Below are 13,290 nucleotides of genomic sequence, written 5' to 3' on the forward strand. Positions count from 1 at the left end.
TGTCTGAGAGCAGCTGGGAATGAGGGGACCCCGCATGTCTTACAGACTTCTACTGTGTGCAAGACTGGGAGCCTCTGCAGGGTTTGGACCAGGAGTGACGTGATCTGACGGACATTATTAAGGAACCACTCTGGCTCCGGGGGCGGCAAGAGACTGTAGGGGAGACATGTGAGGTGCCACCGCAGTAATCCTGGTGCTAGGCTGGTGGCAGACGGGACCGCGAAACTTGCAGTGAGGGTGACAAGAAGTCGTTGGATTGGGGAAATGTATTTTAGTACAAGGCTAAAAGGATTTCCTGAAGGATTGGATCTGGATGCCAAAGAAAGAGAGGAGGATGATTGCAGATGAATTGCAGGGTTCTGGCTTGAGCACTGGGAAGGATGTAGGTGCAACAAGTGGATTAGGGCAGGCTCTGGCTGGAGTGGGTTAAATGGGGAGGAGGGTCGTAAGTTCTGCTAGGGACACGCTGAGTTTGAAATGGCGATGAGAAACCTGAGTAGGCAGCTGGATTTATGAGCCAGGAGTTCAGGGGAGAGGTCTCGGCTAGGGCAGATGGTGCTTGAAACCATGACTGGGTATGGTCAAAGGAGTTAAGTATGGGCCAGGAAGAGAAGAGATAGGGGCGCCTGGGTGGCTCAGGAGGTTGAACATCTGCCAATAGCTCAGGTCATGGTCCCGGGGTCCTGGGATAGAACCCACATTGGGCTCCCTGCTCAATGGGGAGCCTGCTTCTCCCTCTCCCTCTGTTCCTCCTCACCCCCTGCTCATGCTCTCTCTGTCAAATACATACATAAAATCTTAAAAAAAAAAAAAAAAAAAAAAAAGAACCTGGGAGGAAGAGGAGGAATGCAGGAAAGCCTGAGAAAGCAAAAGCCATGAGGCAGGAGATCCCAGACAGGCAGGTGGGGTTCTGGAAGCCAGAGGAAGAACTCATACAAGGAGGAGGGAGCTGCCGCTGTTGCTGAAGGAGTTCATGACAGGAGAACAGAAATGACTCCGGTTTAGCAGTAGAGTAGCCCCTGGTGACCTTGACGCATACAAAACAATACAAAAAAAAGAGGGGAGGAATTAGAGCAAAGAAATAGCGGGGGATGGAAAAAATAACAGCATAGATGCATGATAATCATAATGACCCAACAGTAACAATCAAATAAATTGATTTTGCCATAGGGCGCTAGAAGAAAACACCCATAAAAATGTTTTCAAAAGTGGAGTTTACTATACATCCCTCTCTAGAACTTACAACGTTTATAATAAATAGTGTGGCTCTACGTTGTCATTTTTTTTACATTGTCATTTTTAATGGCTCCAGAATATTCTGGTTTTTGAGGATGCCTTAATTGGTTTAACCAGCCCCTTATCATTGGCCCTTTGGATGGTTTCCTTTTTTTATTTTTACTTTTTCACTTTTAGATATTCACCAGAGACACACAGAGAGAGGCAGAGACACAGGCAGAGGGAGAAGCAGGCTCCCTGTTTGGGGAGCCCTATGTGGGACTCGATCCCGGGACCCCGGGATCACACCCTGGGCCGAAGGCAGACGCCCACCCGCTGAGCCACCCAGACGCCCCTTTCTTTTTCACTTCTTTAAACAATCATGCAGGGAACATCCTTATATATCAGTCTGATTTTCTGATTGTTGCCTTAGGATAAGCTCCTAAAAGTGGAATTGCTGGGTCAAAGGGTGACACATTTTAAATAATTTTAATGCATATCAAATAGGCCAAATGTCTGTTGTAGAATCGATCAAAGTCATTCAGGCTAATCCTTGATCACAGATCTATTTTTATTGTATGCCTTTGCATACTGTTACATGTATCTGTGGGACTATCTGCTTACTGTCTCCGCCACCAGACAGCAGAGCAGTGGGGGGGGGGGGGACAGCACCTGTTTCGCTCTCCACTTCCAGCCCAGCTCCTGGCCCAGGCCTGCCCTTCGAGCAGGGTTGGTGAGTGAATGACTAATGTGGGGGCAGAATGAGCCGGACTCTCAGTCACCCCGAGTGCCTTGCGGGGTACCTGGTATTCAGCCGTAAAAGTGTTTGTGGTTGACTAATGCATGCATGAGGTTATGACTTTTATAAAAGTCCACCTCCTCGTGTGGCTTAATGCGTGGAATGGCCATCCATCCTCCCCAGGTCCCTTGTTTGGGGGAAACACTCAGTCCGCCTCTATATTTCGGTGCAGCTCCCCGCTGCAGCCCGGCCACCCCTTCGCCCAACAAACCCTGCCTTCTCCGGCGCCGGGCACCTTGCTCCAGCGGCCAGCAGGTGGCAACAGTCGGTTACTGAAGTGACAGCGGAGCCCAGCGGAGGGACAGCTGGGCTGGGCCCCGCCTGTTGCCCTGGGCTCTGTCTCCCTGGGCCCGGTTGGGGTTGGGCCGTTCCCGAAAATGCCCTGCAGGCCCGCCTGGCAGGCTCTTTCCCGGGAGGCAGGCTGCTCAGGTGCATTCTCGGGGACTCCTGGAGCAGGGGTCTCCCCCAACAAGTGTCAAGAAAGAGGGGTCAGGTCTCAGCCCCTCAGAGAGTCCAACTGTGCCTTTTCATGTTCCAATATTTACATTTCCAAGGAACTCTCCACTGGGCAGCTCAAGAGCCAAAAAGCTTCATTTGAAAATCCGGACTTCTTCAGTCTCGGAGATTTTATCCAGTTCACATCAAGTGACCTGCCTGTCACTGTCTCAGTGTGTCTGAAATAATCCGTTTCTGTGAATTCTTTTTTTTTTTTTTTTCCAGTGCCATGCAGACAGGCTGATGCTTTTTTTTTTTTTTTTTTTTAAGATTTTATTTTTTTATTTGACAAAGAGAGGACAAGTAGGGGGAGCAGTAGAGGGAGAGGGAGAAGCAGACTCCCCGCTGAGCAGGGAGCCTGCCGTGGGGCTCGATCCCAGGATCCTGGGGTCATGACCTGAGCTGAAGGAGATGCTTAACCAGCCACCCAGGCGCCCCCAGGCTGGTAGGTTCGTACAGCTGTACTGGACCTGTAATCATCGAATTACGGAAATGCCTCTTGGGACCTGCCAAACAGATTGCAGCCCACCTACCATGGGTCACCCCATCTTGGTGCTGCTTTTTTCCAGTGGCGGGGATGGATTTGCCCTTGTCCACCTACCTTTAGTCTCTTCTTTGTTCCCTTGAGACTAAAGATAGGAAGTCACCGTTTGGTGAGAACTGCTGTGTACCAGTTCAGTGTCACAGCAGCCCGGTGGGTGGTGGGGTCACGGTGGCCAAGGCCACTTAGGTCGTAAGTAGCAGAGCTTACCAGGGCAGGAGTCTGCTATTTCGGACTCTAAGTATGTTGCTCCATCTGTAACTCATAGTCCTGACTGTGCTCCAAGGAGCCCCTGGGAGGCGGCCACGAGAGCAGGGCAGGAGGGGAGAAGGTGGAAGGGGACCACGTGCCCTAAGGGTGGAGCTTCTTGTTCCCCAGCCTTGCTTCATCTAGAACTGCACTGTGACTTAAAAGAAAAAACTGTGTGTGTGCGTGTGCGTGTGTGTGTGTGTGTGTGTATACTGTCCTTCTAAAAGAAAAGCTTAAAAAAATAAAAAAAAAGAAAGCTTGAGTGAAAGATTTGATAAATATGTAAAGTATAAGAAACATCTGAGAACCCAATCACAGTATATGCCGTCTTGGTACATTTCTGACACAGCGGAGTCACCGCCAAGTGTGAGCTGTGGCTGCGAGACAAAGCAGAGCTCGCAGGGCCTTGGCCCCCTGCAGCTCCGGGGTCTAGCCCCCTGACTAATTCAGGAAATGCTTCGGTGGCCAAATTCTTCTGCAGTCGGCTTTTCATATTCTCTGGGATGGACACAAATAAATGGGTGGGATGCCAAATCTAATGTGCTCTATCCCTACCCTCCGCCTCTAACGAGGGGTGTGTTTTCAATTTTGTCACACAGATCCTGGGAACTAGCAATCGGAGGGAAAACGGAGGCCTGGGACACCAGAGTGAAGGACACATGAAAAGAGGGAGTGGGGGACGCCTGGGTGGCTCAGTGGGTGAGCATCAGCCTTTGGCTCAGGGTGTGACCCCAGGGTCCCGGGATCGAGTCCCACGTCGGGCTCCTGCGTGGAGCCTGCTCCTCCCTCTGCCTGTGTCTCTGCCTCTCATGAATACATACATAAAAATCTTAAAAAAAAAAAAAAAAAAAAAAGAGAGAAAAGAGGGAGTGGGAGGAAGCCTCAGGCTGGGTCTCTGGAGCAGGAGGGGACACAGAAGGGGGAGAGCTGGTCAGAGAACCAGAGACTGAGAGACAAGTGCCAACAGTCTCTTTAGGAGTTTGCTGGATATTTAAAACACACCTCCTACCTTTGGCATCTTAGGAGGCAGAAAGATTTGAATTGTTTTCAATTCTGTTTTTCTGCAGGTCTGAACCAGTGCCAAGACCAGACCGGGTAGGAGCCTGGGTTTACATCGGTTACATAAGCAAACCAGTTTTTGCTGTGCTCTGAAGGAGTCAAAATCATGAGTGTTTTTCAGCTTCCATCTTGTCAGCTGCTTGAGTTTCTATTCTGAGAGGTGCTAACTGTTAAACATTGTTATTCACTTGTGTTCCCTAAATAACTTTTAATTAGTTTTAATTTGGACCAAGAATGTTCTAGTGTTGACACGGTGACAGGAATTATCAAAAATAAAATTAATAAAGAACTCACTTCAGAAAAGGCTTGCACTAATATTACAGCATTTTCTAATGTCTGTCTCAGCAGAGACACAGGGAATTTAAAATTTTAAATTCTGTTTTTTGGTGATTTTCCTCAAAGCAATAATCGCATTGGGATAAAGGTTACTTAAACATTGTTTTTCACCTTGCATGCATTTTTCACAGTGGAACTTTTCTGTTATTTTACAGTGGGATTAATGCACTGGGGCAAAAAAAAAAATGTAACCAAATAAGTAACTATATGCAGCCTTTGAAATCTTGTATTTTGCTGGAGAGTGACTGTATTTATTGAAATAAGAGGCACAGTAATACTTTCACCTTAAAAATTGCCAAAGAAGGGGTGCCTGGGTGGTGCAGTCGATCAAGTGTCGATGCTTGGGTTTGGCTCAGGTGGTGACCTCAGGGCCATGAGATCGAGCCCCATCACAGGTTCCATGCAGGTTCCATGCTCAGCAGGGGGTCTGCTCGAGATCCCCTCTCTAGCCCCCCCCCCCCCACTGCTCATACACACTCTCTCAAACACATCTCTTTAAATAAAATAAAATAACAGAAATTACCAAGGAAAAGTTTGTGGGGCACCTGGGTTGAAGGTTGAGGTCTCCCTTCGGCTCAGGTCGTGATCCCGGGGTCACGAGGATCCCACATCGGGCTCCCTGCATGGACCCTGCTTCTCCCTCGGCCTATGTCTCTGCCTCCCTCTCTGTGCTTCTCATGAATAAATAAATAAAATCTTAAAAAAAAAAAAAGAGAGAGAGAAGTTTGTCATGCCTCTCAGAACATCATAAAGCAGACAATACAAGGAATTCAAAAATACTGTTGGAGTCTTTCAATCAAATGCCCCCCTTTCCCCTCAGTTGACTCCTAACCATTTGGACATGATTCTCACAAAGCCTCAAATATCCCTTTGGCTAAAAAGTGACCAACTCTCAGAGAGCTAGTCATCTCGGGGTCAGCCCTTTATCTTTTCCTAAGTGGGTGGAACCTTCTGAATCCTGCGGGGTAAAAATCTGGCAAAAGTCAAAGAGAATTTCTGAGACGTCAGTGAAATACCCCATGAGGATGCTGCACATGGCACTGATCTAAGCATGCTCCAGTTTAGTTCAAAAACCACAGAGACATAAATGTACGAACGGGTTTCTTTAGCGGAAGCAAGCCTGCGACGTGTCAGCTAAATCCCCAAGCATAGTGACCCACTGTGATCCTGTTTACAGTCACATTTGCCTCATCTTCTCCCCAAATAATTTGGTTTGGGGAGCACTTAGCTAATTACAGGTGAACAGGATGAGCCTTCTGCACAAGTGACAGAATTACTTAGTGTTCTGGACCTCAGCGACAGAGAATCTGGACGAATGCGACTCTTCAGGGGGTTTCACCTTATTTCTGTGTTAGAGGCCTTACAACAAATGAAGACATTTGTCGGCTTCAGGTGTTATCTAGCTAGACTCCTATCTAGCTGAGACTGACTTTTATTCAAGTACTATTTTATCTGTCATATTAATTTTTTTAAAGATTTTATTTATTCATGAGAGACACAGAGAGAGGCAGAGACACAGGCAGAGGGAGAAGCAGGCTCCACGCAGGGAGCCCGACGTGGGACTCGATCCTAGGATCGCGCCCCGTGCTGAAGGCGGCGCTAAACCGCTGAGCCACCTGGGCTGCCCTGTCATCTTAATTTTAAGGACATCAGCCTGTGCTATGGCCATGACCGGTTCGATTGCCAACATCTGTGTGTTCTTGCTGTGGGCTGCGGGCCGTCTCAGTGCGTTGGTGGTAGGAGCTTAGTGTGGTCATGACTCTGGCAGGTTGGTGGGCCTCAGGGGTACCTGGAGCTCCTGGACAGATGTGCATCTGTCTGGAGCTTTGATTTTACTTGAAGACCTGGAGAAAAAAAAATTAATCAGTTTAACCATTTATTTAATGTGCTGCCAATTCTTTATTTAATTTGCTGCGAAGCAAACAAAATTATGCATTAGCAGTGTTATGACTAAAACCCAAATGTTGACTAATACTTATAGTGATAGAATAACAACTTGTAAACCAAGAAGTGTGTCTGTTTAGCTGTCAGAATTCCAGCCAGAAGCCAACTGGTGATGCTGAGGAAGAAGCAGGATGACACGGGTCCTGGGAGAGTGATGGGACATGACCCCACCCGGGCACCAGGTGAGGCTGGACAAAGCCTGCTGCTCTCGTCTCCTGTCTGCGTCCTCTGTGGTTGGACAGGAACTCTAAGAACTATTGGAAGAAGGAAAAGGAAACCTCTAATCCAAGGGAATGGGACTCATCCTGTTAGGGGAGATCTTGAAAAACCTGGACCAGCTGAATGTGGGCGGAGCCACTAAGGAAGTTCCCTCCTACCTCAGCAAAGACTGCACCTGGGCAGGAGCTCTCTGAGGTATAAGGGCATCCTCCAAGACTGTCCCCAATGCTCTACCTGAGCTGGCATGGCACCTCCCGACTCCTGGTGCCTGAGTCTCTCTACCTTTAATGAAGACCACCCTTTGGCACCCCATCACTGTACCTCTGCTCCCCACCAGCCTGCCTACTGTGGGCAGTGCAGCTTTGCTCGGGTCCAGTCCTTGCCTGTGAGAAGAGCCTCCGCCCTTGACCCTGGTCCAGGCTTCTAGTTCCTGTCTCCAGGTGGCCCACTCCTAGGACTGCAGACTGGGCCCAACCAATGAAGAACTTACAGCCTGATTTTTCTGTGAAAATAAATACAGATGCAAAATTCACATGGATGTCTAAGATACAAGACCTCAAATGATGGGTGCCATTCGTGGTCCCTATGAACTCTTCCTCAGCCCCTCGGGCATACCTTCCTCCTCCTCTACCCTCAGCGTGTCACCCGCAGACCGGTTGGAGAAGCCCAGCTCTGGGAGACTGCGAGGTGAAGGAGAGGGCCCACATGGGAAGTCCTCCCTCAGAGTCGGAGGCCGTGCTCCTCAGAGGGCATGTGGAAATTCCTTACAGTTCCAGATACTTGGCCTCCTAACCCAACATGAGGCAATGCTTTATTCCCCCTTTCTAATTTGCGCAAAATGTCACAGGAATAAAGCCAGTTTGGGTTCTTAATGGGCTCGTAAAATGTGCCAATTTTGTACAGACTGCTTTTATCTATTTTTCTGTAAAATTGTTTTCAGAAGCATTTAAAGTTGTTTGTGAAATTCGACTTTCTGTTGCTGTTTTTCGTTTCAAGAAAGATAAAGGCAGCTTCGGCTGCTGCTGGGGACCCTGAGCTCCCAGAGCACGGGGTGGGGGTCCGGGGACTTCCCGGCTTGGACACGCTGCTCGCAGTGTGGTGCACCTGCGCTCGCCTCCGCCCTCCTCCTGGGCCGTGCAGGCGCTGGAAGCCCCCTCTGAGCGTGAGGCCCTCACTATGCAGGGGGCTGAGGATGACAGGGAGGGGGTCTCCTGTCCCAGACGAACAACAGCCTCCTGTCCTAGACAGACAGGCCCAGTCCCTGGCCTCTTCCCCTTTCTTCTGCCCTGGGGGCTTTCAGGACACATCTTAGGTGGGAAGAAATGCACCACCAGGGGTCTCTAGTTTGAGATCTGATTGCTATAGTCTCGTTCCAGCCAGGACAGTTCTCGGTCTAATTCAATTAATTCTGGACTAAGTTTGAAGGATCTGACCCTTCCCAGACAGCCCCTCAAGCTCTGCCTCTTAAAAATATAATTTCCCAGAGACGGGTCTTCGGCTTATGTTTCCTTGAGAAGAATAACTGGCCAATTTGGAGGACTCTGTTTCCATTCTGTATCTGTTTCTATTTTGGCAGCTCATTAGCGTGTTGGTTAGGAGGCTCTTGTGCGTGTATTAGAGCTGTCACCCTAGAGCGTGTTGGCAGGGTCCTGGCTCTGGGACAGACACCCAGAGCCCCCCCTAGTTGCACAGGCTGATGTGTCCCTTTTGCCCCAAACTGGAGCCTTCTCGCGCACTAGACGCATGAGCACTGATACCTTGCAGACAGAAATTCATCCCTGAGATGAAGAGAGATCATCTGCTACCTCCCAGATGGCTTAGGAAGGGCAAAGAAAGATTCAGAGGAAGTAAGTTAAGAAAGTGAGAATGTGGGAGTCTAACTGGGTTCATTCTAAGGGACACACCAGGCAGCTTCCTGGGAGTATGTCCTGAATCACCAGATGGGACTTGGTACGGGGGGAAAAATAATCCATGTCTTCAAGAAGGAGAGGCTGAGGGCAAAACCTGGCGGCCTGGAGGTGGGGATGGGGGTGGTGTGGGGGCTGAAGATGTGGGGTGAGGGTGGGGAGCTGGAGAGACAGAGCAGAATGGGACTGAAGCAAAAACTCAGCACGCCAGGCAGTGCGGGCTCAACAAGGACCCGTGGCCCGCCGTGTTTGTTTGTTTTAAGATTTTATTTATTTATTCATGAGAGACACACAGAGAGAGGCAGAGACACAGGCAGAGGGAGAAGCAGGCTCCATGCAGGGAACCCGATGTGGGACTCGATCCCGGGTCTCCAGGGTCACGCCCTGGGCTGCGGCAGCACTAACCGCTGGGCCACCGGGCTGCCCCGCCCTCCGTGTGTACCGTGTCCTGCAATTTCTCACACTTGAGTAAAGTTTAACCCTCCCACCCGGAGAACGAGGTGCATGCGTGGGGGCCCTCTCCGCCCTCCTGCCCTCCCCCCCACCCCCCGGGAGAGGAGGCCAAGACTGTTGATCTGGAGGCATAAAGTCTCCTGTTTGGTGTCTAAGACTCAGTTTCCTCACCGCCCCAGGTCCGCGGTGCTCGGTGCGCTCCTGCTGTGCCTTTGAGCTCCCGGAGGTGCCTTCTCAGAGCCGGGCTCCTCTCCAGAATCCACTTAGGCAGGAGATGGGGGGGTGGTGCTCCCCGCTGATGGTGCAATTCGGAGGCGAGGCGCTTGGAGCATCACCCAGAAGGAACCCGCGGTCGGCAGCCTGGCCCCGCAGCCACGCGGCACCCAGCCCTTCCCGCCCTGCGCACCCCCCGCACCCCTCAGGCCCTGTGGCCCCAGAGGCCCCCCCTGCCCCTCGGCTCCTCCCCAACGTGCAGGCTGCGAGGCAGGACGAGTGCGGCCCAGGTCCCACGGCGGGAGGGGGACACGGAGGGGCACCGTGTCACCTGCAGGGGCCCGGCCTCAGGCACCGGCTCAGGGGTGTGGGGGCCGCTCGCTGACCTGCCGCCCCCTCGCAGGCGCTCCAGGCCCCGGGCGGTCTGAGCAGTTCCAGGGGAGCTTTCCCTGCTTTTCGGTTCCCCTGCGGCCGGGAGGCGCCTCCGGGTCTTCCAGGCAGAGGACTGGCAACCCCCCGTGTTCTAAAAAACTAGCAGAAATTGACCCACTAAGACCCAAAGCAAGAGGAGGAAAAAAAAAAAAAGCCGAGGCCTTGCTGTTTCCGGGCATGAGCACTGGGCCTTCCCGCGATCGCCCCGGTTGGCTAGATGCTTCTTCTATAAACACCCCATCTTTTCCATAAGACGTAAGTAAGCATTGCTTCCACCCACACTCAGGATGTTAAAACAGTAGAAGAATGATTTGTTCTGGGCCCGAAAAAGAACTTGCGGGAAGAATTCCATTTCTCTTCCTCCAGGTGTGGACTGTGGGCGCTGCTGTTCTGGGGGCGGCGGGGACCCTAAGTGTCCGTTTCCCCGGCTTCGGTGCAGTTAAACCCAACCTGCCATCCTCAGGCTGCAGGAAGGGCCTTTGCACATTTCATTTCCTCGGGGACGATTTTTCCAAGTGGCCCTGACACACCTGATCACACTCTGATCACACTCAGATGCGCACCACGGGAAACGGGCCATTTGAAAGTGCATCAAAGCCCACGCATGCAGGGCCCAGATAGAGCTTCAGTTTCTTGTTCTACAGAAGCCACTAAGGACAGGTGCTCAGGGACCATAATGTCCTTTTGTGCCTTTGTCTGGGGCTCATTAAGGTAGGGAGCCCCTCAGCGTTGACAGGACACCCCCTTCCAGCGTGTTCCGGGAGAACATAATTGACTACAAAACCTTTTTTTCGATGTCACCGCTGCCAGATACAAACCCAATTAGCAGCAGAGTTAACGCAGATGAATCCTGAGAACAAGGAAATAGCACGTTCTACAGCTAATCAGACCCCTGGAATGATGACACATCTGGATGTTGCTAGGAAGGTGGAACCCCGGGGACCCCAGGGGGGCGGACGCTCGCAGAGCCCACACGTTCCGCTGGGGGCACAGCCTCCCTTGCTGGATGAGATCCACGGCCTCAGGGATGACCAAGCAGAGCCTGGCTTCCGTTGACTCGAGGGGTCTGTGGGGGAGGAAATCACAGCTTTATTCTGAGGCCAGAGGTATTCAAAAGAAGTCAGCCAGGTCTCTCTCTCTTTCTCTCTCTCTCTCTCTTTTTTTTTTTTTTTTAAGATTTTTAATTTATTTATTCATGAGAGAGAGAGAGAGGCAGAGACACAGGCAGAGGGAGAAGCAGGCCCCATGCAGGGAGCATGATTTGGGACTCGATCCCAGGACTCCAGGACCACACCCCGGGCCAAAGGCAGGTGCTAAACCGCTGAGCCACCCAGGGATCCCCCGCCATCCAGGTCTTAATCCAAGTACCACTCATGACCCCCTCCACATCTCTGATGGATTTAGGAAGCCCTTTGTTTCTTGTTGTTTGAAACCTCTCCCAAGGGCTAAGGAATCCTGCATCCCGACTCCACTGAGCATAAAGCAAACGCGTCCTTTCGAGGCACGGAGAGATGCTCGGGCCCACCCCTGCCTCAGTGTAAATAAGTAACGTTGTCGGGCAGGGGTTTAAAGCGTGGGCAGAGGGAAAAACAACAATGCCAAAGAGCAAGCACCAAAAGAAACACTTGCTTGGTTTTCTAATTGCTGTTATCATGGGACTACGGTGATTACTAACGTGGCAGTGTAGACTGTAAGACTGGATCGTGACCCTAGGCTCTGGGCATTTTGCTTTTAGTAATAAAAATCCCATTTAGGAGTAACTTGTGACTGAAGCAGCTGAGTTTGAATCCACCAGTGGAAGCCATGCAGGGGGCTGTATGAAGTGTTGGGGGCGGGGGGTGCTCCTCAGGATGTCATGCTGCTCTGCAGCCCCTAGGACCCGCCACTCCTCAGGCCGCGCGGCTGGTTGCTGGGAAAAGGCCCCGTGGGAAGAGGAAGCCTGGCTTCGGGGTCGGATGGCCCAGGCTGGTGCCAGATTTGGAGGCTTTTCTCCTTCCCCTTTGCCACGGGGTGTGTTCGGTTTGTCTAGCGGAACGGGTCCACTGTGGCCGGGGCCAGGTAGAGAGCATTTGGAAAGAAGCAGGATGGAAGTTTCTGGAATCAGAGCCCCAGAGGCCTGGGGCTGCACCCGCCCCCGGGGCCTGGACCAGGCCCAGGGCTCCCCCCGCCCCCAGAGCACCCCTGCATGGTCCGGCCTCCTCACAGCTCGGCCCCTGCCTCCAGCGCAGGGCTGCCCCACGCAGGGTGACCCTCGGCCACGTGCCTGAGCTCCATGCGGATCCTTCCAGTTTCCAGAAGGGAGACTACTGACAGCTCTTTTATCGTCCATGGGCTGTGGTGAAGAGGAAGGGAGACAATGTCGTGGCCCCCGGAGGTGCTCCCCTCCTGTCTGGTACCCCGCTGGCTTCGGTCGAGCTCGATCGTCTCCTTGGTGGGCGTCCAGGCTGTTGCCCTTTAGGGGCTCCTCCTTAGGCTCCTCGTGGCGGGGAGGGAGGGGGCGTGGGGCAGCGTCAGATGCGCCACTGCTCTGTAGAAAGCTCAGAGGGGACAGGGGGGAAGTTAGCCAAGTGGCCGAGGCCACGGTGAGGACTGGTTAGAAAGTGCTAAGCGCTGTGGAAGCCTGGGGCCCAGCGTGCGAGAGCTTCCCCAGAGCGGAGCCGGGCCCTCAGGACGCCACGCCGAGCTCGTCCTGCAGCGAGGCGGGAAGGACACGGGTGGGCCGCGGACACCGGGCGATTGTGTAAGTAGGCCTCCCTGTCTTCCCCCCGGCTCTGCAGCCGTCTGCAGTTAGGATAAATTCAGCACAGGAGGAAAGGCAGCCTTTCCTCCCCCTCTCTCCTCCCATTTTAGGTGAGAGGAGGAGGTGGCATGGGGGATAGAGAAAGAGCTGGCCTGCTCGCCAGCTGGTGCTGCGGCGGGGCTCAACGCAGTGAGCTTGCTCTGCGCCCCCACACAGGGGCCCTCTCGCTTCCATCCCCGTCCCCAACGCCTTGGGAATCGGGGTAGTGTCGGCGTGGGGGGCACAGGGAGCCTCCCTGCACCCTATGACCCGAGGGTCCCCGCAGCCCGCCTGCCCCCCTGCCCCCCAGCAGAGCCCCGTCCACCCGGCCCGGGCAGGCAGCCCCTGGGGGTGGGGAGCACAGTTTTGGAGCACGGGGTTGCTTTCAGAAAGGCCCAGCGGAAAGGCAGCCGTGTTGGCCAAGCTTCTCCCAGGGCTGGCCACCATCAGTCGCCGAGGGGTGGGCTGTGGGGCGGCTCCCAGGACGGGGAGCCCGACAGACTCCGCAGCTAGTGAGCGGGTGTGCGGAGGGCGTGCAGGGGTGGGTGCTCCGCGTGCAGGGGTCACCCGGGGCTCCTGGGCGACCAGGGTGATGAGGGAGGGTCGGGCCGCTGGGAGAGTCAGCCACAGGCCTCCTGCCCCAGCCGCC

The 13,290-nt window shown here is 52.9% G+C and overlaps 1 protein-coding gene and 1 long non-coding RNA gene across 33 annotated transcripts in view; one reads left to right on the forward strand and one right to left on the reverse strand.

Annotated features, from left to right (window-relative positions):
- LOC125754439 (basic proline-rich protein-like) overlaps positions 1-13,290 on the forward strand; it is a 139,159-nt gene that overhangs the window by 67,953 nt on the left and 57,916 nt on the right. For 20 of the 32 annotated variants that reach the window (XR_007408656.1, XR_007408665.1, XR_007408650.1 and 17 more), the window contains one exon: positions 4,367-7,826. The exons of 2 other annotated variants lie outside the window; for them this stretch is intronic. Coding sequence is in view for 10 of the 30 variants with exons in the window: in XM_049106293.1 (XP_048962250.1) it covers positions 4,367-4,451 (85 nt within the window). In the remaining 20 variants the exon portion in view is untranslated. Of the gene's footprint in view, positions 1-3,898; positions 3,999-4,366; positions 7,827-13,290 lie in introns of those variants that run through there. 10 more of the 32 variants (XM_049106303.1, XM_049106301.1, XM_049106296.1 and 7 more) reach the window with 5 other exon arrangements.
- Positions 6,155-10,951, reverse strand: LOC125754442 (uncharacterized). Its single transcript, XR_007408678.1, has 2 exons — positions 9,389-10,951; positions 6,155-6,538 (listed from the first exon to the last, which is right to left on the reverse strand). It is a non-coding gene; the product is annotated as an uncharacterized LOC125754442 (long non-coding RNA).

The sequence above is a fragment of the Canis lupus genome, chromosome 36, assembly GCF_003254725.2.
Source record: "Canis lupus dingo isolate Sandy chromosome 36, ASM325472v2, whole genome shotgun sequence".
NCBI lineage: Eukaryota > Metazoa > Chordata > Mammalia > Carnivora > Canidae > Canis > Canis lupus.